At 36.5% G+C, this 24,146-nt stretch overlaps 7 protein-coding genes and 2 non-coding genes across 12 annotated transcripts; 1 reads left to right on the top strand and 8 right to left on the bottom strand.

The window, feature by feature from the left end:
* On the bottom strand, positions 117-3,914 carry LOC104736670 (telomere repeat-binding protein 1-like). The gene is made up of 10 exons (XM_010456696.2): positions 3,559-3,914; positions 2,782-2,984; positions 2,059-2,701; positions 1,844-1,972; positions 1,684-1,746; positions 1,517-1,596; positions 1,239-1,429; positions 837-1,151; positions 680-743; positions 117-599 (listed from the first exon to the last, which is right to left on the bottom strand). The coding sequence occupies exons 2-10, from the start codon at positions 2,863-2,865 to the stop codon at positions 399-401; spliced, it is 1,770 nt and encodes a 589-aa protein (XP_010454998.1). The 5' UTR covers positions 2,866-2,984; positions 3,559-3,914; the 3' UTR covers positions 117-398.
* On the bottom strand, positions 6,362-9,659 carry LOC104736661 (oxysterol-binding protein-related protein 3C). The gene is made up of 10 exons (XM_010456683.2): positions 9,397-9,659; positions 8,904-9,000; positions 8,690-8,806; positions 8,539-8,611; positions 8,321-8,439; positions 8,106-8,227; positions 7,670-7,846; positions 7,421-7,565; positions 7,093-7,271; positions 6,362-6,851 (listed from the first exon to the last, which is right to left on the bottom strand). The coding sequence occupies exons 1-10, from the start codon at positions 9,495-9,497 to the stop codon at positions 6,602-6,604; spliced, it is 1,380 nt and encodes a 459-aa protein (XP_010454985.1). The 5' UTR covers positions 9,498-9,659; the 3' UTR covers positions 6,362-6,601.
* LOC104736641 (uncharacterized protein C20orf24 homolog) lies at positions 9,967-11,243 on the top strand. The gene is made up of 4 exons (XM_010456664.2): positions 9,967-10,288; positions 10,554-10,657; positions 10,804-10,933; positions 11,028-11,243. Exons 1-4 carry the CDS (start codon positions 10,163-10,165, stop codon positions 11,064-11,066), a joined length of 399 nt encoding a protein of 132 aa, XP_010454966.1. The 5' UTR covers positions 9,967-10,162; the 3' UTR covers positions 11,067-11,243.
* LOC104736651 lies at positions 11,027-13,483 on the bottom strand. Its single transcript, XM_010456673.2, has 7 exons — positions 13,106-13,483; positions 12,762-12,824; positions 12,577-12,663; positions 11,933-12,176; positions 11,774-11,847; positions 11,579-11,677; positions 11,027-11,416 (listed from the first exon to the last, which is right to left on the bottom strand). The coding sequence occupies exons 1-7, from the start codon at positions 13,340-13,342 to the stop codon at positions 11,324-11,326; spliced, it is 897 nt and encodes a 298-aa protein (XP_010454975.1). The 5' UTR covers positions 13,343-13,483; the 3' UTR covers positions 11,027-11,323.
* Positions 13,631-13,702, bottom strand: TRNAG-UCC. Its single transcript has one exon. It is a non-coding gene; the product is annotated as a tRNA-Gly (tRNA).
* On the bottom strand, positions 13,833-16,807 carry LOC104736622 (protein INVOLVED IN DE NOVO 2-like). 4 transcript variants are annotated; one of them, XM_019237381.1, is made up of 8 exons: positions 16,343-16,807; positions 15,843-16,198; positions 15,461-15,751; positions 15,184-15,353; positions 15,037-15,105; positions 14,659-14,940; positions 14,356-14,580; positions 13,833-14,262 (listed from the first exon to the last, which is right to left on the bottom strand). In XM_019237381.1, the coding sequence occupies exons 2-8, from the start codon at positions 16,189-16,191 to the stop codon at positions 14,017-14,019; spliced, it is 1,632 nt and encodes a 543-aa protein (XP_019092926.1). In that variant the 5' UTR covers positions 16,192-16,198; positions 16,343-16,807; the 3' UTR covers positions 13,833-14,016. The 4 variants fall into 4 exon arrangements, with proteins under 4 accessions (XP_019092926.1, XP_010454940.1, XP_010454955.1 ...); XM_010456638.2 differs by having other exon boundaries at positions 16,501-16,807; XM_010456653.2 differs by having other exon boundaries at positions 16,652-16,691.
* On the bottom strand, positions 17,247-17,318 carry TRNAG-UCC. The gene has a single exon. It is a non-coding gene; the product is annotated as a tRNA-Gly (tRNA).
* Positions 17,505-19,432, bottom strand: LOC104736614 (methyl-CpG-binding domain-containing protein 6). Its single transcript, XM_010456630.2, has 3 exons — positions 18,997-19,432; positions 18,083-18,205; positions 17,505-17,998 (listed from the first exon to the last, which is right to left on the bottom strand). Exons 1-3 carry the CDS (start codon positions 19,333-19,335, stop codon positions 17,750-17,752), a joined length of 711 nt encoding a protein of 236 aa, XP_010454932.1. The 5' UTR covers positions 19,336-19,432; the 3' UTR covers positions 17,505-17,749.
* LOC104736603 (actin-12-like) lies at positions 19,746-21,441 on the bottom strand. The gene is made up of 5 exons (XM_010456621.2): positions 21,381-21,441; positions 21,176-21,249; positions 20,699-21,092; positions 19,989-20,602; positions 19,746-19,907 (listed from the first exon to the last, which is right to left on the bottom strand). The coding sequence occupies exons 2-5, from the start codon at positions 21,233-21,235 to the stop codon at positions 19,842-19,844; spliced, it is 1,134 nt and encodes a 377-aa protein (XP_010454923.1). The 5' UTR covers positions 21,236-21,249; positions 21,381-21,441; the 3' UTR covers positions 19,746-19,841.

The raw sequence follows: 24,146 nt of genomic DNA, 5'->3' as shown, positions 1-24,146 counted from the left end.
ACTAGTGTAGCTACTCTTGATTACTCCAGTATTTAAATCCATCATCCACTAACTCACTATTTTATGTATTACATTTTGGCCAATTTACAAACCTATACGTTGAAGAAGAGCGAGAATAATAAAAAAGTCTAGCTGAAATATATTAAGCGAATGAGAATGTGACAAAGGATGTACAAACTGATCCCTCTAAAAGCCCTAAACTGGTCAGATAAACCTTATTCCAGTTAAATACTTTACATTGAGAAAGTTTACAAGAAATAGAATTTAAAAAAAAAAAAAAGCAAAGTTAAAAGAAACAAGTAAAAAGACCAAATCTTTGCATCTATGTCAGAATCTTACATATCATCAATACTAGTAATACACAAAGGAGAGACGACCTCTCCAGGCTGCACCAAATTTCAATTCAGAAGCAGCATACCCTCTGTCTGAGATGGTGACTCCTGCAGCTGTTTGTTCACATTCTCCTGCAGCTGCATTTGTTGCTGTGTCCAGTAGCCATGGGCGTTCAAGACTCGGTCTAGAAGTTCCTGCGGCACTGGCTCTCCTCTTCTCTGTTGTGGAGATATCTTAGCTGTGTGGACCAGCGTTTTCCATTTATCCTGCACAAAACCAAACTCTTATTTCGTGGACCTAATCATGTGATTTTGATTCAGCAATTGCAAAATTACATATTTCAAACCTTGAGATCAACGTAGGTGCGGTGGTCTGCATCCTCGAACGCACGAACCTTAACATCTCGCCACCTGCAGATTTTCACCCAACTTAAATTGTCATCTTCTACAAATAACAATCACAAAAAAAATGCCAACACTATGATCTGTATTAGTGCTTTTTACCTTCCAGTGCCGAGTTTCTCAACTGCTTGAACAAGTGCTTCTACCTCAGTAACTGAGAAAGGTCGACGGATTCTGCGCTGTGCAGCCGCCTGCTGCTGCTGCTGCTTCTGCTGTTCACTTTTTTTAGATTTACGAGGAGAAAATTCAGTGAGCGCCACAGGAATCGTAGCTTTCGAATCTTCTGCCATGTCATTATTGCCCAATGGGCCAGATGGGAATAGTGCTGCGTCATTATGGTCAGATCCCAACACACTGTCCAAGTTAGCAGTTTGGTACACAGGTAGCACCTCCTCATAAGCATGTCCCGATGGGTGACTGGAAAACAAAATAAGAAATTAAGCCACAAAAGATTTGAGTTATTAAACACAGTGGTAGCTTTGAGCGGTGAATAGAAGTCTGAACCTAGTCAACAGTTGAGGCATTTCTGAGCTGGGTTCAAGGCTGAAATCAAGCGAGTCCAACTGAGTGTTATCCTGAGAGATACCAGTCTGATGAAGGGTTTTGTTATCATCTCGGACTTTTTTCCCTTGAACCATCAGACCAACTCGGTGTCCATCGCTAAGTAAAGTGCTCACTGCTTCCATCACCATTCTCTGCAGAAAGCCAAAGGACCATAAAATGTTAGTTTCTCAATAAGAGACAAAAGGACAAGAAAATGAAGAGCTGGGTAATGTTGTTACCTTCAAGGAGCCAACGGTAGCATCTTCTGGAATCTCTATGAATAGCTCAGGCACCCTGAACGACTTGATCCGTAGTTTCACTGAAATATCCATTCTCAAGTTAGCTTTTCTGCTCTCATAAAGAAATAAAGTCTTGACAAAGAATACAAATGAGACTCTATAGTTACCATGGGAGTCGCTTGACACAAAGGATGTACCATGACCTTTCATCGAAGAGACTTTTCTGCTGCCTAAAAAAATTAAATTTACAGAATCTCATTACAACAACAACAACAAAAGGAAGCTACAAGAACTAGACACAGGATTACAAGAGAAAAGTCTCTTTACCTCTATGCATCTTAGTGCGCAAACGGTAATCATCAGTCATTGAATCAGATATGTGGTCAAAGTATTTCCTCTTCTTGATAGGATAGCTCTTCTGATGTTGCGAGTAATAATTTCTCCACGGTTTCGTATCTGCAACACCAAATGCATGTCATCAAAACAAAACAAAACCCATCATCACTGTTATTAAAGAAGAGAGACAGAAGGGCAACAACTACCTGCATGTCTTGAACTTCCTTTCCAATGTCTAGAAGCCAATATCTTCCTGATTCGTCTGTCCCCTATACGAGGCACAGTCCTAGGTGAATTTTTAGTAACACGAGGGCGAATGTACCCAGAAAAGTTTTCATCATCATCTCTACTAAACAAATTTACATCATCCCGAACGCCATGAGAAACACAGTTCCCAATAGATGGCACTTCGGTTCTACTACTACTACCTAAACTAACTACAACATTAGGTCTCGCATCCAGAACTACAGCATCGCCATCTATACCAGGTTTTACATCTTCACTGAAGTTGCCGACTTGAAAAGCATCACTACCACCACCACCAGAGTAACTAAAATCCTCAGCCTCATCCTCTACTTTGCCATTAATCACAGAACTGAATCCACAGGGGCTTAAAGATCCCTGATAAGAATTCTCCTGGGATAATAAAGCTACTGGTGGTATTAGAGGTGTGTCTTCCTCAGGGAACTCCAACTTCACGCTGTTCTGTGTAACTACACGATGGTCTTCAATCAGTTTGTCGAGAGAACACCCGCTCTCAAATGACAAGTGTCCAGCTACGGTAGCCAATAAATCAATTGCACACATGTTGTCATCTTCACTTATAGACTTCTCGATACTGCGCCTCTTCTGTCCACAAAGAAATGAAAAAGTAAGTAAACTGATAATAAGGTAAGAGCGATAAGGTAAAGAGGCAAAAAAAAAATTACACGGGCGGATCTAGGTGCTCTTGCATTGGGAGGTAAGAGGGAGTCTTTGTATCCAAACTGTTCTACACACTTATGCGACACCATTTCTCAGAATGCATAACACGACGATGTGATTTGGCACACAGAAAGATGTTTTGTTGATCAATGGGCTTATTAATCAACAAAACCAATCAACTAAATCCTTTCAAAGTGTAATTCGCAACCTGTAGAAAATTTGGGAAAACAAATTAGAAATCAACAAAAATGAGATAAAATTAGCATATGAAAATACAGAACAAATAGGGTTTTGTCTCTGAAACCATCAAAAAAGGAAGGATTTTGAAGGGTTTTGGGTCAAGCCCATTAGAAAGAAAAAAAAAAGCTTAAACCACACTAAAACCCTAATCGAGATAAGATCTAGAAATCGAGAGTCAAAACCCCACCTTCATTTCCAAATATTTCTACAGATTTAAAAAACCCTAAACCCTAAAAACTTTTGTAGAACAAAAAAAAAAAAAAAGTTGAAATGATGGTACAAAAAAACTTGGATCTCAAAAATCAAAAGGACCACCAGATCACGGGTTTGCAAAAGGGTTTTGAATCTCAGATCGGGATTTCACAGATCGTCATGTAACAACAAAGCAAATAAAAAAAAAAACGAATTGTTCCCTAAATTCATACGACGAAGAAACCAAGATTTAGGAAATTTTCAGACCAAAATTCTCATAAACAAAAAAACGAAAATTCTCAGAATCAGAAAAAACCCAAAAGAAAAAGAATGACTCAAAATGTTCTCACCTTTGAAAATCTCAAACCTTCAAGATTCCGGCGAACAACACGGCAATTGCGAGATCGGGAAAGTTAAAAAAGAAAGGGACAAAAACGCAAAGGAAGGGACTCACACCAAACAAACAACACCCTCTTTTTCTTCTTCTTCCCTTGTGTTATTCCCAAGAAAGTGACGTTTTTTTTTTTTTTTTTTTAATTAACTTGTTTGAAACGCTACCCACACGATGCGATCTTCTCTCTCACCACCCACAACCCAAAAAAACTAATCTCTCTCTCTCTCTCTCTCTTTCTCTCTATCAGAAACGCTTCAAAAACCCTTAACAAAGACGACCACGTTTTTTTTTTTTTTGTTTGTTGTTGTGCCTTAAACCCTTTTTAGCCCTCCCTGTATTGACCTTTTTTCTACCCACCGGATCTACCGGTTACACTCTTTCTTTTAACCGGCTATTATCGGTCTACACAAACACATATACAGAGAGACCAGGTTCTTCGCCACGCTTGTACTCCCTCAGATCTCACCACGTGGCGTAGATGTGTTTCATCACATGATTCTCGAATCTACCCAATCACAATTTTACATGTCAAATATTATCATTAAAAAATTAACCATTAATGCAAATTACTATTTTACTTGCACATTCTGTTTTGGGCAAAAAGATTTAATCAAAATTATATATCTTTGAAGAAATCTAAGGGTTTTTTATATGGAATAAAAATATAAGATAGTTTATACATTCATTTTGTTTTACCAAGAATATACTGTAGTATATCTTTACTCATTAAAGTTTATATTGTATTAATTTTGGTCTAAAAGTATAATTAATGGATTCTACATACTATAATAAAGTTTAATAGTGTAGTACAATTAAGGTTAGTGTAACTATACGACATTCTGTCACGTGGCAGGTAGATCTACCTTTTTAGACTATTGCTTATATCTTTTTTATGGTTTGTGATAAGAATTAAACTATATTAGCTTATCTTAATATTTATATCATTATTACCCCAAAATTAGTATTCATCATTTCTTATCTACAAATACAATCGACCCAAAAAAAAAGTTAATTAATTTAATCCTGCGTGAATAATGTAATAAACCTGTCAAAAATATTAAACGTCGAAGAATTAACGGCTTCGAGTTCGGTGTGTGTACTGCTGTATTATACTATTTGGAAGGAAGTGTGTAAACGGCGTTAAGTTCAGAGATAAGAAAGTTTTTTTTGGTGGGTTGCTAGTGGGCCCCTGAACCTAACTTGTGGGCTCATTCCTATGACAGTGATTAATCAGAGAGAGAGAGTGGCTAAACTCAAAATAATATTTTGTTTAATGTTGAATTGTTTAACTATAAACATTAAACACAGATAGCATCAACCAGTTTTTTAATGTTCATTGGTCCTTTTGTTCTCTTTTGTAAAAAAAAAAAAAAAATCCAAACAATTGCTTAAATTTGATTTACACATTCATTATTTTAGGAATAATAGTACATGTTTTTATGTGGATACTGACCGGAATTTCAGAAACTATACATTATGATAATTGATAAGATATTATTGGTTTGTTACAATTTATTTTTTTAAATGTATATTCCTTTAGCTGAATAGTGATGTCTCTATGATAAAATTTTAAAACCACCAACCCTTTATCCTTTGAAAGGATAAAATGATATATAAGATATTTTAATTTACTTTTTATTTTTTTGGGAAATAAAAGTTGGAAATAATTAAACGCTTTATCATGATCGATGGAAATCTATTGGTCAGTCTATTTAGAATAATGATTTTCTTCACAATTTTTAAAAAGGATAAATACAACAAATTTGATATTACTTCTTATTGGTAATTCTGATATCCAATACTAGGAATATTATTTAACTTTGGAGTTTTGTAGTTATAAGAATCTTCTTTGATATTTTTAGTATTGAATTGGTGGATTCAACATTTTGATCTAGCCAAAGGCTTATGTTATATGACTATGTATTGTCAAGTACAGAAACCAAACTCGTGTGGGTTACAATACAACGTATCATCATATAGTTATCCATGACGTCTTGGAACTTAGAGACTTTATTGAAAATACATATGTAACTATTATTGAACCTAACAAGAATATCGTCATTACGTACATTAAATCTGATTTGTTATTTATTATTTTCAGAAAGAAAAAAAATTTGTATTTTGTGTATATACTATAAGTTAAAGATAAACACATCTGACGTATGAAGCAAAAATAGAAAAAGGTTAGAGAAAACTTTAGGAGACATGGTTGACGTGTAAGAGATGATTCATAACTCTTCAGATATGGTATGCCTTCACAAGGCGGCTCACACTTTCTTGTCCAAATTTAATAGGCCACTGAATTAAATGAAGAAGACACGGAACAAATTTTTTATTTATTGTAATCAGTTACTACTACTCATTAATTCACTTTTATTGCAGTATTTATGTATATTGGAGAAAAATAACGATTCACATTTATCAAAATTATTTTTCGTTCCCATGCTTCATAGTTGTTCGTCTATAGTAGTATCAATTACATCATCATATTAACTAAAATACTATCTTCACAATTAAAGATCGCATCTAAAATCTTTATGACGAAGTTGACACTACATATGTGTATGTGGTTGTATAATTTATAAAAAACACTGTTTCGACGTAACCACTAGTGATTGTTTAATTAAATAAAGAGAAGCAAATATACTCCTTTCATCATCAATATATTCCAAAATTAGCATCTTTCAAAATTGCATTTGGTTATTAAAACTAAAAACAGTAAAAAGGAAGAGATAAGTAAAGGTGGACAAAAGAAATGGTGTATGTAAAATAAAGATCACATATCTGATATCTCTATTATTAACATAACAAACATAAATTACTTCTGATCGAAGTAGAAAACAAAGATACAATTGAGTCAGAAACACAAATCTTATGTTTTATCACTCAAAACACAATCTAATCAGATCTTTCACCCAGAAACAAAGTTAAAAACGACATATTGCCAAGGATTAAACTCGATCCTATAGAGATAACATATTAACCTTATAAGAGTTACCTCATTCGGTTGATATATTACCATATTGCCAAGGATTAAACTCGATCGATTTGAGGTCCGTTTCATTGGAGGCACTGGTAGAGCTCCCTGCTGTGTCTCGGTGTTCCGTGTACTTCCCGTTGTATTGGTATACTTCAATATCTCCCCACGGAGTAGATGTGATCTCATCCGTTAGATCGAACCATCTTGGAGTGAATTTCTGTCCCTTTGCCTCTCGGGTCCTCTTTTCAGCCCTTTGTCTCTCCTCAAGGCTGAGATAAAAAGACAGCACGTAGAACCTCATGAGCATAACATTGATGTTTTCTATAATCTAACACGCAATCATTCTCAAGGTATCTTTCCTAGTTTGAAAAATATTATCAGTTTTGGCCAATGCAGGTGTAGAATATCGTGGATCATGTACTTGTTCCATGCTGGAGAGAAATGCTACGGGAATAAGGGGAAGTACAAGACTTAAAAATTGTGACAAAGAAGGAAGAAAAGATGAAGAACCTGTGCTTCTCTGCACCAGCTTTAGAAAGGTCGCCCTGCTCAAGAGCATATCTATCAGGACGGAGACGTGAGTCTGAAGCCAAGAGCTTAGCAGGCGCAGTGTCGAAGCTGTTTATCTTGTGAGCAAAGTGAGTGTATTGAAATTTGTCGTTTTTGGGGACATCAGCCAAATGCCACACCTGAAGTAAGCAAGAAAAAACAAAAAAAAGCATTACCATACACTAAAGACCCAAACAGTGTTGCTTAATATCCCAAGATTGCAAAGTATTATCACACAGAACCTAGCAAAGTCCAGTAAAAATGTAAAAACAGAAAAGAAACAACGTACCTCTTTCAGCTCTGTGCCTGGAAGGGGTTCCCCTTCAGCATCACAAGGTTGGTAGCTCATTTTCTCATTCCATTTTCCTGTCATCATGATCTTCGGTTCTTCAGCTGCGCTGTAAACGTAGCCATCAACTTCATAGCGGCCAGAGCTGAAATCAAGGTAGCATATTCCAGTCAATAAACATATGGGACAAGACAGAATGAACAGAGAGTATCACGAAATAATAAGATGAAGCAATGTCTTGTCAATTACCCAAACCATCCACATGGCTGAAAATAAAGTACAACTTTGTCTCCAGTGGTTAAATTTGTCATGATCATTTCCCCAGGTGAGTCAACCCAGGTTCGTCCAAATATTAAATTGTGAATCTTAGTGGGAGGCGGCACCAAATCCAGAACCACACCAGCTTTTTTGAGGGTTACACGTGTTCTGCAAGCCAATAGACCGACTGCATGAGCTTAGATGAAAGTATAAGACATAATATATACTAGCACAGTGGTTACACAACAATCTCTTGTATCTCTTTCGTTAAAACATTATGGTCAGATTCCTCCGTTTCATCGCAGACAGAAGTTAACGCACTATGGGAAGGAAAGAGTACACATGCAGCAAACAGTTTCTTCCTTAATGAAGAGGGCCTTAACCAAAGTGAGAGAGAGAAGTGGATCATAGATAAGAACAAACTTACCTTCCAACAGGGTAAACATCAACAGAGTTACCCAAAAGTTTAGTTTTCAACTTTGATACGATGTCGTAAGTGAAGTGCTCGTTCTCTGCGTGACCAGCACTCATTGGAGGATGATGGCTAACCTGAAATAACAAAGTAACTTATTATAATGAATCAAACTAGACAACTTCTTGTGAGTTAGTCATTATCAACTATGCGAATAACGATGACAGTACCTGCTCAGAAAGAAAAGAAATTCCACCATAGTTGGCCATCTCATATGTCTCCCCAAGAATAGGATTGAAAGGCTTCCAAGTTCGTTGGAAGGCAAAGTAAACAGATATAGCCCATGATGCTGGGTAAAAAATTCACATACAACCACAAGAAAAAGCAAAACTCTTAATACATTTTATAAAGTAGGAAATCAATACGAGTTTTGAATGTAAATACTTACAGGCATATACTAAACGCACGTATGGATCCTCGCATTCATCTGCTTGATCCAACAAGTGGGAATACTCCAGTATCTGTAAGAAATTTGCAAAATGTTATACAGTACACAGAACAAAACTTACAAACACGCGAGAATTAGACATAAGACTAACCTCAGCCATCTTCTGGAGCATAGTCATTGGCTCAAATATAACAACAGGAAGAGTCACCATTGACGTAATATCCGAACCTATATACTTCTGCATCATCTTCCAGTAACTATCTCGTTCCTATTAAGCACAAAAGATAAGTTTCTCTCCGAGTAAGTAAAGTAAACATGATGAACTTAAAAGAGCAGTATCAAGACACCATCAGCGATCACTTTACCTCGTCCTTCCACCTTCCTTTCTGAGCTTCCTCTTCTGCATCTTCCTTGCCACCTTCTGGATTTATGACCTCAACTCCTTCATTACTTGGTGGTAACCTGAAAAGAAATTACATCGAACAACCATTAGCAAAACCCAATCAAGAAGATCTTCAGAGTACCCTATAAAAAACTTTGAATCTGTTCTGTGTATTGACTAGTGAAGAATTAATAATAGAAATATTCATGTTTGTAATATAAAATTCAACAAAAAATGAAAGACCTGAAGAATCATCTTATAGGCATCAGCATCACACCAAGATTCGATAGCACAACATATCATGAAACTAAAGAAGTAAATACAGAGTACTACACAATCACAGATACAGAGTATAACACAAATCACAACGCAAAGCTTTCATCTTTAGTGTTTATGTTATACACATAAAAACAAGAACTTTCATGTGAGATTCAGATTAGATAAGAAACAAAGAGTAAGTTCAAAAAGAAACTGACCCGTCGACGGATCTCGAGGACATGGCGCTACCGAACATGGAGAAGCCAGAAGTCATGGCGGCGAAGAAGCCCTTGTTCTCGTTCTTCTTTGGACTCCCCATAGTTTTCAAAAAAACCGGATCGCTGTGCAAAATTCTGTGAAAAAACCCTTTTTGAGTTATCTCAGAGGAGAATATTTTTCGATCAAGCGTCTTCTTCAATCAATTCAGAGAGACAAGTCTCGGAGAAGCTTCCACAGGGAGGGAGACTAAACAAAAGAACAAGAAATGGGTTCGATCTGTAGTTTCTATAAATATGGAGGACTTAATACTATAAATTCTTATAAGTAATTTTTAATTAGAGTCTTTAGAGAACAGCAAAAGATAACTTATTTTTTTAATTGAGGCTCTTTGCACAAAATGTTGTCTATAGTTTTGTAACTATAGATTAAAATTATAACACGACTTATACAAACCAAAAACTATATATTAATAGTAACATTAAGCTAAAAGAATTATATAGTAATTAATTACAATTAGTGGACTTATATATAATTTTCTTTTGTTAAATACTACAATGTTAACAATGGGATCCCAAAACAAAGAACGAGAGAGCACTTAGAGTTTTAATAATCTCACGACGACTCAGCCACTTTTTTGTTCACTTAATACTAATTCCTGAATCTAAAGAACCCTAATTTGTTTACTTCTTCTTCGTCGTCCAAGGGTTTCAGATTCTCTCTCTCTCGATATCCAAAGTTTGGAGTTTTAGTTTGTAAAAATCGAGGATGAGAGAATCGAAATCGGCCAAGCTGAATCAGCAGCAACAACAACAACAAGAAAGTTACCAGAATGTTCACTTGTCTCCATCGAAATTAGCGAAATTGTTCGATCCCGATGCTTCTTGGGATAAGGTACTTCAAAACAATAACACTCTCTTCTTCTTCCTCCGGCAATCTCGAAGCTCCTTTGACTTTTTTTTTTTTTTTTTGGNATGAAAATTTGAGTCCTTATTGTAATTGATTAAGCTTTCGTAGTCGATCTTACTGAACCAAGTAAGAAAAATAGTTACTTGATCCGATCTTACAGTTTAATTTGTGAAAATTGAGCTCTCTTGCTAATTTTTTTGGTATGTATGATGAATTGGATTATGGTTTGTTGATGATGATGATGATGCAGGATCAATTGGGAGATGTGTTGCATTGGATTAGACAAGTTGTTGGATTGATCTGTGGATTGTTATGGGGCTCTATTCCTCTTGTTGGTGGCATTTGGATCATTCTGTAAGTCTTTGGTCACACAACTGTTTCATTAGCATATGTGTTGGAGAAATTGGGATGTTCCTTAAGATCACATTGCTTTTAATACCTCCATGGTTAGCAAAACCTTTGTGATGTGATGGACTAATTTATGATGGGGGTTTTCGCAGGTTTTTAGCGATATCCTCAGGGATCGTTTACGGTTACTATGCAATGATTCTCAAGGTTGATGAAGAAGATTTCGGAGGCCACGCAGCTTTACTCCAAGAGGGTCTCTTTGCCTCACTTACTCTCTTTTTGGTATGTTTGTTTTTCATCTTTAACAGTACAAACTCTTTCTTTAACAGCTTTTTAAAGGTTTAACAGAAGAATATGTTTCATGTTGTGTCTTCAGCTCGCATGGATTCTTGTCTATAGCTTGGCACACTTCTGAACAAAGAAAGCTGAGCAATATTCTTTTTTACTCAGCAGCGAATGCTCATGCTCGTTCTCTATTACCTCTCAGACCTTTGGAACGAATCTCTCTTTTCTTCTGTTCTGTTTTTGTAAACTATCTGAAGAGACAAAAGGTTATAGTAACAATTTTATGAATCTTTTGAATGTTACAAAAGCTTTTCTAGTATCCCTTTTTACAATACACATTTGAGTAGAAACCATTCCCAAAAAATCTTTCTTCTTTTTTTGTCAGAATTATGTAAATTTGGAACGTCGACCTCTCCTTGGTCGTGAAACAAGGTATATCCTGCCGTAAACCCATTTTCTACCCAATGGTGATGCAGATTTCTGAAGCAGTAAGAATAAACCAAACATTCATTGTTGTTAGGAAAGCTATAGAGGACTATCTAAGGCTGTGATTTGGTTCACATTCAAACAACAGCAATCGGTACTCTACATGTAAATGCCAAAGCGGTTGTGAATGAAGCAAGGGAAACATGGTAATTTTACCTCCACTTTAGTACGGAACTCAAGGGTGCACTCACAAACATGACAATCAGCTTTATGAGCTGATCGGTTTGATTGATCGGATCTCACGAATGCAAAGACCTACACAAATTCATCAAACTCAAATGTAACAAGAACTGAAGACACAAAGATCTTGGAATTTTGTTGCTGCAAAAAAACTACTAGCAAAGATCTGACCTCTTCCCCACAATTTGGGCAGTCTCCTCTTAGAGCCGTTAAGTCATTTCTCCACAACCCTTTAAGTACTCTTACTGCAGACAACATATTTTATCTCAGTAGAAAGCAAATGATAGCTATTACCAGATTATAGGTAGAATCTTGTTTGCATTCTGGTACCTGCAGAAGATGCAATCGGATATCCAAAAGCAGGTCCTAGCAGAATGAGAAGGATGCCGTTCAACTTTGACAAAAGAGGCACAGAAGATGACAACTGGCCACTATAGACAAGCCCGGAGTCAAACGGATCGCCTCCATGGATTAGGCCGAGGCCATAGAACGTGGGCAAAACGCAAGCCGAGCTACCAAATAAGAAAATCAAGATCCATATGGTAGCTAACAGGAGAACTTGTGATGCATCATCCTGTCCTACAAGGATTTATCTCAACATCAACCCTTGACAAAAACATTGTTCACCAGCAAAACAATGATCCTATAATTGTGACGCAATGTCTTCCCCTCTTTGACAAGTGGTAAACGCATATGAAAACTTAACAATGCATAAACTTGTTGGTTCGAGAAAGATGCGAGTGAAATCTCAGACTCAGGCAATATTCAGGGAACTATATCACTGTAAGGATCTTATGTCTCTAAAGCAACTACCTACCTTGAGAACACAATTGACCTTGTAAAGCTACCATTAAACAAATCCAAATCTCAAGGATTGGTAAAATTACAAATCCCATAGTATGGTCAAATTGACAAATTTTGGCCCCAACTGTTTCACACATGATAATTTGGAAACATGAAAAACGACATTGTACCTCTGCATCAGCATATGTTGACTGCCGCAAGAGGCTGCACCGAGGGTACTTGACAACAGATTTCGAACCATACCACCGCAACTTTAGCTGCAACAGTTGCAGAAAACAAGTCCAACATCATTTAGCTACAAACTATATTAACCTTAAGTAAATACATTAGAAGCATATACTCAAAGTTATCATACCTCAACTCTGTCAAACATGTCATCAACTATCAAAGGCTTGCCATTGTAATACGCATCCTTAGCCTATACATAAAGTATCACAAAGCAGACTTCAAAAGCCAAAAAGATCAATCAAAATGACTATACTCGACAACTTCATCACAATTCATCTATTTCATAGGATTCACTTAAGATTCAAGGATTCAAGAACTGAGTACTATCACAGACTCACTCAAAGGTTCAAAAGGAGCAAAATTTAGGATTAAAAACGTAATATTATCAATTTCTGAGTTATACACACACATACTCCACAACCACAGAGACTATAATTTGAATATCCAAAACAGATTTTTAAGTAGGCGTACTTGGCGATAAAGGGCTTCAAGAGTTTCTTTGCGAGCTGAATCAATCGGACCAACGAAGATACAAGAAGGACCTTCTTCACGAGTTGTAGGTGCGGTTAAACCACCACCGTGGCCACGAGTTCTAGTAGAGATCCGAACAGAGAAAGGAACACCAGCTCGATTAATCAACCTGGAAAGCTCAACAATCGAAGAAGAACCAATGAGCCGAGGCTTAATCGAAGTGCAAGTCCCCGCCATGATGAACCACTCCACCAACAAAACAAAATATCTTCTGATTCGCCGGAATCAAAATTGGAAAAGACAAAGAGACAAAGCGTGTGGTCGGAGACGGTTGTGCCGAGTGAGTTTGTGGCCACACGTTACGGTTCGGCGCGTGCACGCAACATACTGTCATTAGTGTACGTTTCTGTGACAATGGATAAAAATTATATGATTAGACGAGAATACCCTTCAAAGCGGTGATTCGGTTTTTGGCGGGTTATATTGAAACGACATCGTTTGCAATTTAATAGCTGCAAAAAGATTTGCGTCTGCCGGGAGTCGAACCCGGGTCTATTGCTTGGAAGGCAATTATCCTAACCGTTGGACTACAGACGCTTCTTGTTTGATTGTATCTACCTAATTTTATAGTCGACTAAAAACTAAAGGAACCGATTAATCAAAGCATAATACTTTGCCCTTGTTATCTTAAGACTCGATTAATCAAATCAAACAACACAATGAATGACACATTCATAAGTTGTTTCTGGATTTAAACCATTGAAAAAACAAATCCAATTCGGTTCAACAAGTTTGAAAACCAAGCAGAGTTTTATAGTAGTAGCAAAACCTAATTCAAACTGATAGATTAAACAAAAAGAGAGGTCATTTCCTAAGGCTCTCGGTCACAGTTGTTACTTGAATTTAAGACCTCAAGGCCTCTTTCGCTTGTTCTTCATAGCAGCAAGACTCGACCTTATCTTCAATATCACGTCTGTTACTTCCCCCATCGTTGCCTTTCGGTTTTCCTCATAGTTCCAAAGCTCCACAATCACATAGCCGCCACTCGCGTTGTGTTCCTCAATCTCCAGTTTTGCTCTTACCACTTCATTATGAACTTCTTCACCGTATTTTCTCTTCAGCTTACGAAGCTTCTCATCGTTTTCATCCACCACTCTCTGCATTTCACATTTGGATTCTTGAGATAATATGTTTTTTAAAAAAAAATCGTTTGAGATTTGAAACTAGAGTCGTAAGTTAAAAGTCCAAACCTTTGCTGTTCCATCAGACTCTTCGATTTTAAATGGACTCCAATGCACATCTCCTATGTTTGTTTCCCACACTGAACACAACTGCATAGCCTTAACCTCTGCTCTTGATCTTGGAACTTTAAATTTCTTCATCACAGCAGGTAAGAACGGTTCAGGGTTTAGTTGCCCCATTCTTTTCACTCTGATCTTCTCTCCCTTCATCAATTCTTCATTCGCATTCCATAGCTGCTCATCAATATAATACCACAAGTTAAAAGAGCAAGCCAAAGACTTTGAAACATATAGATTTAGAAGGTTTTGCACCTGTATCATCTCTTTACGAGCTTCTTGATACTCATCATTGGTCGCACGCTCTTTTTGTGCCAGAGCCATTATGTTCTCATGGAGAGCTGTTTCTCGAGCCTCAAGCTCAATCTGAGTTTTGGCAATTTTCTCCACAATAACTCCATCTCCATCACTCCCCACCATATGCTTCATTACACTGGTCGTACCTTTCAGCTTCTCTATCTCCAACTCCAGCTCTTGCGTTTCATTTAGCTTCGCTTCCATTTCCATTATCCTTTGATGAAGCTTCTCCTTCTCTTTCTGCAAAAAAAAATTATGTTTGAGAGACTCAAATTGAACATGGAAGCTTAGTTATTACTTGTTCATAAATATATTACAGTCCATCTAAAGAACTACCTGGTGCTTTGTTGCAAGTTTCATAGCTTCCTCATTCGCTTCATTCTGCTCCCACATAGCCTTTTGATTCTACAACAACAACACAAAGGTAACAGTTTTAAGTGTCTTGTGATCATTTCCTTCTAATCTACAAGAATGCATAATCACCAGTTCTATTTCAAGTCTGGATCTTCTAATCTCTTCTTCGTTTATGTTTGCCCGTTTTGCACGCTCCTCCAGCATCTCCCTCTTTGCCTCTAGCTCTGCCATAGACTTCTCATGTCCTTGCAGAATCTGATCATACAAACCTTGCATACTCTTTTGCATCGTCTCAATCCCTTCTCACCAAAGAAGACACACAAACAAACCAAAATGAACTCAGCAAGAAAACACAAATAGCTAGCTAGATTATGTTTTAAAGCTTAAATGAGATGTTTCTTTTTACCTTCTTGGTAGGATTTGTTCAAAGCAATGTTATGCAATGCCAAACCCTCCAAAACACGGGTTGACTCATTAACTTTCTGCTCAAGCTCTTGCTTACATTGCTTCTTCATCTCAATGGATTGAGACATGCTCTCAACGAGGTGAACCATTTTCCTCTCGTCTTCTTCCTCAATCTGCGAGATACTTTTCAAATCTCTCTTCTTCTTAACATTCTTTCCAACAATATCACTTCGATTATAATCTTCCTCTCTCGCAACCCATCCATAAAGCTTATCATCTCTAAAGCGATTACCTTTTTTTTTTATCAAAGAAAGAGAACTCATTGTCAAGAAACCAATCAAATATAAACTATGAAATCAACAACTCTGAAACAAAGCTTTCACCTTTATCCCAATCTCTCTTCCCATGACGGTCTGACTGAAAACTCCTTTCAAATTTCATGGCGCATTCAAAACCTTCAAAGTCTTTAGCGAATTCAACCAAAGCATAACCAGAATGTCCCTTAAAATTCCAAATGGGTTGAACTCTCGTTGGATTAAACCCTTTCTGACTCAGCTCGTCACGCAACGTTGAACCGCTTTTCCCTACTCTCCGACCAGATGGTTCAACCTCCGTTGGTATGTTGGCTACAAGACCAACCCATGGCCACACAAATTTATCTTCAGAACAGTCCTTGTTCTTCATCTCTGCATCTTCAACCGGAAATTTCTGCTTTTGTTGATTCTTCTCCATCTTAAAGCTGCAACAAAGAAGATTATCAAATGAGATCTCATCTCCACAAACCATAATCAAACACAGGAAACATGATATAGAGAAGATCTATGGATTAAGCTGCTGAAAAGTCACGTTTTTGAACAACCTCACAATGGAGGAAAGACACAACCTTTTTGGGTTTTATCAGGAAGAAAAAAAACAGAGAGAAATGTATGATTCACAGTTTTAAAAAAGGTCAAGTTCTTATATAACATACAGAAAACTTAAAATCGAAGTAGGATACAAAAAAAAATGTAACTTGATGTGAAGAATCCAGGAAAAACCCACTCTTTTTTTTTCTGGGTTTTATCAGAAAAAGTCAGAATGAAGAGTGGTTCATGGCTGATGTTAGTGAAAAAATCATTTCTTTGTAACACCCAGAAGCTAGAAATTGAAGAAAACACAGGATTTCATACGTGTACGGATGGAGAACCAAAACTTTTTTTTTCTCAAGAAAAAAACTCAAGCTTTTAGATAATTCAAATTCCCAAAAACAAAATGAGAGTCGAAATCATAGTAAATAAAAAAGCAGAGATCTTTTTTTTTGTTTTCTTGTGTTAGTCTGCTTGGTGGAGTCGGTCACAAAAATAGCATGGTATGCAGTTTCTCTCTCAAATTTGCTTTTGAAGAGACAGAGCTTTGAGAGAGTAGATTCAGCAGTGGCAATATTGTAAATTTTGGGAAACAGAGAGGGTAAAGTATAATCGAAAACCAACAAAAAACTTAAAAACCAATCCTTTTCACTTTTTATTCAAAAACCTTGGGGCACAAGACTAAAACGGAAGCCTCTTGTATACAGAGAAGGTTAGAAGTCCAAGAATTACTAATTTGATGATGGGAAAGCTTCAATAGCCTTTACAATAATTTATTGCAGATAATAAATTGGGCCTAAAAATAGTTACAAACTTAAAAGCAACGTTTGAAATCTCTATTTTGCTTTTGACCCCCACCAAACCACATTAACCATAGTTACTGGAAAAATATCAGCCAGCTTTGAATGGGACACCGTTTGTGTGGTTAAAAAAAAAAATCAATGCGTCTGCCGGGAGTCGAACCCGGGTCTATTGCTTGGAAGGCAATTATCCTAACCGTTGGACTACAGACGCTTCATGCCTTTGAAGCATTTTATTAAATTTATTTTCAAGTATTATGTTCTTTTGCATTGCCATACCAATTCGCCATGGGACCTTTCATTAGTTCTTGAGAAGAGGACATGAACGTTATAAAAGGTACGATATTTTCCTAAACACAAGTTTTAAAAAAACTTTGGATCAGAGAAAAAAAATGCTCCATATCAAAATGTCCGATTAAGAAAAAGCTTCTCTAGGTACGACACACGTCTTCATATTCATCACTCATCAGTCAAAAAAGCAAATGGCCATCACGTTCCAAATCCCATTATCATATTCTTCCTAAAAACGCTAAATAAAGAATTATAGTACACATGAGTTGATGTATGAAGACTACTAAACAAGCATCTATTTATCTTTCAGTTGATGCAACTACCCAAATTTCTCCCACCATGTAGTCATAGTCTTCACAACGACAGTTTGCTTGGGTTCCGGTTTGTGATAAAGGTAAACGCAGTGCTCCAATTTTGTCTCACTGAGTCTTGAACCTTGACGTCCCCAATAATAGGTGTCCACGCTTCTTCTCTTGTGTTTCCCATTGACCAGCTTACCTTCCCTGGTGGATTCTTAAAATCAAAGTCCAATGGTGGGGGTGGTGCTGGAGGCTCTTTAGCTTTTCTGCTGGCTCTATTGCTACTTCCCTGGCCTTCAAAATGCTGCAAACACACAATATTCAATACGTATCACGCCTTTGGAAACAGGCAGTAAAAAGATTTAAACTTTTAAACAAGTTAACTCACGTCTGAATTGAAATCTGTATTCTCTGCTTTCTTGGCGCCTTTCTTAGAGGTTCCATGTTCTAAGTAGTATAGCACCTCATTCCTGGACCGAAACTTACGGCCTGTATTTGGTTCGTAATAGTACTGCAAAAACAGGATAAGACAATGTTTATAAGTCTACATATCAATCTCTACACATGACATATGAGAACCGAGTATAAGAAACCACCAAAACATCATCTCTTTCAATCACAATATCAAACAAACCATTTAAAGCCAAACTCACATTAATCACACTTATAAAGTGTATGAACATGAACATAACTAAACAAAACCAACCACATCATCTCACTACAACATTACACTTGACATGATATATTAGCATCAGAGTATAAGAAATCACCAAAACTTCATCTCTTCAATCACAATAAATACCAAACCAAACCATATAAGTCCACCAGATAAGTCAAATTAACTAACATTAATCACACTGATAAAGTGTATGATCATTATCATAACTAAGCAAAACCAAGACATCATTTCACAACAACATTACACTTGACACTACTTAAAGGCAAGATTTTTATTCACTGACTCTAAGCCATAGTTCCATATCATTTCAGTTTCACTACAACATTACACCTGACACTACTTAAAGACAAAATTTTTATTCACTGACTCTAATCCATAGTTCCATATCATTTCACTACAACATTACACTTGACACTACTTAAAGGCAAGATTTTTCTTCACTGACTCTAATCCATAGCTCCATACGATTAAAAACCACATGAATTGGTCTAAAGAACATTGCTGCAGCGATGAATCTAAACCAAAGAGAACAACATCAATCTAAGAATCCCCAAGCAAACAACGCAGCTCAAACTAAATAGAGAAAGCAGAGTAAAGCTGAGATTTTTTTTTATATTACTAACCTTATCAACCGAACCAGCCGTAGCACCAGAGGTTCGAACCTTATCTTCAACTCTCCAACCAGAAGGCAACCAATAATTATCCCCAGGCGCCGCACGTTTCCGCGACTTGGACTCCGCCTGTTGACCCGAACTATCCAGCGATGGATTCACCTGATCCGTAGTACCGTTAGCCATCCCAATGCGTACGCTCTCTCCCGAACCAGAAACTCCGATTCCTCCCTGGATCGGTCGTCGCTTCGCACTACTACTTAGGGTTTCGTCACCGGCGGAGGAGGAGATGAAGGCTCCGGAAGCGAGAAGCGGATCGGGAGGAAAGTCGCCGGGCACAGAATCTGACATACGAATTAGGGATTGGAATTGTCTTCTTCACCCAATGAGCGATGAGATTGCAAAAAGGCAACAATCTCGAGAGGAAAGAAAAAAAAAGAGTAGTCTTTGAAAAATGGAGAAATTGAGATTCTGTTTCTGGGTTTTTCAATTCGGTTTGGTTAAACCGAAATTAGAATTTAGCTAAACCATCCTATTCTATTATTACGCCAATTTGCATTACGAAATGTTCTTATACCAAAATAAATTGTTTAAATAACAAAACTTATAATTAAATTAATTTGTTTATAATACAATGGGAGTGAAAGGTTATGAAACAAGATTATGCTTAGTTGAAAAATTAACATAGAGAAACTATTCAAAAAGAATAATTAATAACTCTTTTTAGTGCTTTCTTTTGAGTTTTAGTTGCTTCAAATAAAAATTACAAAGAAACAATTTGAGTGAAGAAATATGTTGAAAAAAAAATGCAAAAAAAAAAAAAATACTCAAATTTTGGTGATTCCATGAAATTGTGATTAGAAGCACTTCCTATGCACAATTGATGGTCCAGATTCATCATACTCTGCTTTTGCAATCCACATCTGTCATATTTTCAAACACATAACAAAATGAGTATACCAAAGACAAAAAAAAAAAATGGTTATGTAAGATGATGTTTTAACCTGCTGGAAAGTGCTGAGTGAAGCCAATATAGAGCCACCGATCCACACACTGTACTTCCTCTCAGGTGGAGCTACGACCTTGATCTTCATACTACTCGGAGCCAAAGCCGTGATCTCTTTGCTCATTCTATCACCAATCCCACCAAACATTGTGGTTCCACCACTTAGCACAATGTTTCCATACAAATCTTTCCTAATATCCACATCACATTTCATGATAGAGTTATATGTGGTTTCATGGATTCCTGGATTTTCCATTCCGATCATCGACGGCTGGAAAAGAACTTCAGGGCAACGGAAACGCTCTGCTCCAATGGTTATCACTTGTCCGTCGGGAAGCTCGAAGCTTTTCTCCACGGACGAGCTTGTCTTGGATGTCTCTAGCTCTTGCTCGTAGTCTAGAGCAATGTAAGAGAGCTTCTCTTTCATGTCTCTTACGATTTCACGCTCAGCAGTTGTGGTGAAGGAGTATCCACGCTCTGTTAGGATTTTCATGAGGTAGTCCGTGAGGTCACGACCTGCTAGATCAAGACGTAGGATTGCGTGTGGAAGAGCGTAACCCTCGTAGATTGGTACCGTGTGGCTCACACCATCTCCAGAGTCCAAAACAATACCTAACCAACAATTTTGCAAAACGACCAATCAAGGGTTGTCCATAAAAGCATAACCAAACTAAACTGATTTTTTAATGACTATCGTGTGTTACTGACCAGTTGTACGACCACTGGCATAGAGTGAGAGAACAGCTTGAATGGCAACATACATAGCAGGAGTGTTGAACGTCTCAAACATGATCTGAGTCATCTTCTCACGGTTAGCTTTCGGGTTGAGAGGAGCTTCGGTTAAGAGAACCGGGTGTTCTTCAGGGGCAACACGAAGCTCATTGTAGAAAGTGTGATGCCAAATCTTCTCCATGTCATCCCAATTGTTAACAATTCCATGCTCAATTGGGTACTTGAGAGTCAAGATACCACGTTTTGACTGAGCCTCGTCTCCAACATAAGCATCCTTTTGTCCCATCCCAACCATCACACCCGTGTGGCGTGGACGGCCTACAATGCTCGGGAAAACCGCTCTTGGCGCATCGTCACCCGCGAATCCAGCCTAAACCGGTGTGAGAGAGAGATGTCAATTGAGTATTTTGTGGCATAGTCTCGTTTGACATAACATTTTAATAGAAACTTTACCTTAACCATTCCGGTTCCATTATCACATACAAGCGGTTGAATGTCTTCACCGTCCGCCATTCTTCAATATCTATCTGATATATGAATCAAGACTATATGAAAATGGCCTTACACGTTCTAGTTTCATTTTTTCTTGTCATTTTCCATGAAAATAAATCGAAATCGTTACCAAAAAACAACGAAAATTGGTAATAATAGTAATCACCTGGTGAATCTAACGAGAAACTGGATCTTGAAACGCCTCGACCTTTTGAATGGGTTCAAAATTTCTGAATAAAAGGAAACGAGCTTTGCTTTATATCGCTCGACTGTAAACAGATCGTGGCCGTTAGTTTTTCCCTGGAGCCTATATCTAAGAGAGTTACGACACATGTCCACCTATTTTTGGTAACCTGACCGAAATTTATGGGTTTGGTCATGGTTCGCCGGAAGAATCGTTACTGATTTGGGCTTCTAAATTATGGATCATTGAACTTTTTTTACAACTATGCTTAATTTGATCGGTGTGGCTTTGTTATGCTTATGAAGTTATGCATGGTGACGAGTGACGACGTTCATGAGTCTCATTTTTTTTTCTTTTTCTTTTCGACACATTTCTGAGTCTCATTAAAATATCATCTTCTTCGTAGGTGGAAATTTTTTTTGGGTGCGACAACATATGATTTTGAAACAACTATTAGCATATTTATTTAAAGTAACATTTACATCAAAATTAAAAAAAAAAAAAAAAACATCTTTATTTAAGTTTAGCAGGTAAGATTAGGAATAGGAATTACTTAATTTAATGTTTTTTTCAACCCTATGTAATATTTTCTTATTTATCTTGAGTGCTTCTGAACCCTTAGCCCCACTCCAGAAGAAATATGTCGATTGTTATGTCTATCAATGAAGCACCAATATATCATACTCAATCCCGAAAGATACTTAAAAGATTCAACATAGAGAAAAAGTAAGATTATAAAAACTTATAACAGAACAAAACTAATAATATTAGGGGGAGACATGGGCATTTTTGCTGGACAAGATACTGGGCGGAGATTGAGAAATTGGTGTAATGATGATAAGATGTGGGGAAGCAACATAATTAAGCATGAGCATGAGATGTAATTATTTGGTATGAGAGTGCGTCTTCTGTATTTCGTATATATTATTATACGATTGGTATTAACTCTCTTACCGTCCTTTTAATAAAAAAATATACCAATCGAAGTTTATAAATGTGCATCTATTATCAAAGGATGCATTTGCTACAAACAAAAAGTGTTAAGTAGTACTAGTACTAGTAGTTATTTTTTGAATAGTTTAATGAGTATTTGTGTATATGCATGGCAGTGAAAATTGTGATTTTGTTCTTGAAAATCAGGGGGATGAATTAAAACTAAAATGAAAAATAGTAAGGGTTATGGAACAAACCTCAAGAAATAAGAAACTTAGGATGCGGTGAAACCCAAGCAATCTCAAATGGACCCCCGCACACCCCAGCATGGAGACATTTTTGACATCTTTCCAATTATTAATTTTTCCATTAATTATTATCTTCATAAAGTTTATTACTAGAAAATAAAATTCCAAATAAGTTTTGGTGTCCACATTTCCTTACAAAGTTTCGTTGGATATTAATGATTTTTAAGACACAAAATGATCATTTGTAAGGACAATTAAGTTGGTTGGAAGAAATGTAGTGACTGGTTCAGTAATTTTTACGTACCATATTAAATGAGCTTATCGTATGCTTGTAGACCATCTTTGCTTTGGCCAATAAAAGTTCACTAAATTAAAAGTTTTAATGATATCTGTTCAGGAATTACCGAGACGAATACAATTTTATATATATATATATATGTCCGGACGAATACAAATTCCAAAGTTAATAAAACTCAAAAAGAATAGGGTTTGGATTACAACCTTATATATATCAATATAAAAATTCCGATCCGGACATATGTCGATGGAGAGTGGTTAAAAACAACAATATCATGAAATGCGAGTAAATGACAAAAAAGAAAAGAACGTACCAAATCTACAACCTCTTCGAAACTATATCGCCATATCGGTGTCAAATGTCAATGAAGGAATCCTAGGAATCAGTCTTACGACCTTTTTACAAGACCCCAAACTAATGCAGCGATTTATGTATATCTTAACACTTAGGTGATCATCTTTATCTATGATAATTAATGTAAAATGTACTGTAATAATTTGTATGCTTTTCATAACCCATGTTGTTTTCAAAGATAAGAAAACTCTAACTAAAACCCATATGTAATAGTACTATCGATCCTCGATCTTTATTATTTGAGTGTGAATCGTGCATCGATCTACGTATAATATGTAAGCTTATATTAGCGTTTATGATTTAAAGAGTAACATCAGGATCAGATGAAAGCTAAAACAATTAATAAGAAATTAAGAATATTAGATTAAAGATGGAAAAAGCTTTAAAGGTTAATAGATTCCATAAAAGAAGCAGTAGATCTTAGTTAATCACGTGACTTGATTTTGACGAATCAAAAAGTTAAGTATACGAGTCACATGAGCTTTATTATGGAAAATTATAACAAGGTTGTTATTCTATGCAAATACTTTTTATATGACAAATTACCTTACACATATATAACACAGTTACTATTTTGTCGTATTCAAATGTCATTAGGTATTTTGTGACAAATTGTTAAGTGACAGTCTAAATATTTGGTTAACTAAGCCACATGCACGGATCAGGAGTGGCTGCATCAGGTAGGTTTCTTACAATTGAGATAATAATGTGACATCTTCTGTTTTTATTTTAAAGATAATCTACGTCGAAATATTAGTTGATTTTAAATTATTAAGAATACAAGAAATTTTGTTAATGTCTGAACTGAATTATTTTAAAACATCAATTTTGTGTATTCGCTAGTTTCTATACTTGTATAGTTGTATACTTATAAAGAAAGATAAAAAGTGAAAAAATGATCTTTTAACCCCCCCC

Source organism: Camelina sativa, chromosome 2 (genome assembly GCF_000633955.1).
Source record: "Camelina sativa cultivar DH55 chromosome 2, Cs, whole genome shotgun sequence".
NCBI classification, from domain to species: Eukaryota; Viridiplantae; Streptophyta; class Magnoliopsida; order Brassicales; family Brassicaceae; genus Camelina; species Camelina sativa.
Note: the sequence above shows the minus strand (reverse complement) of the source record. Positions and strands in the feature narration are given on the sequence as shown.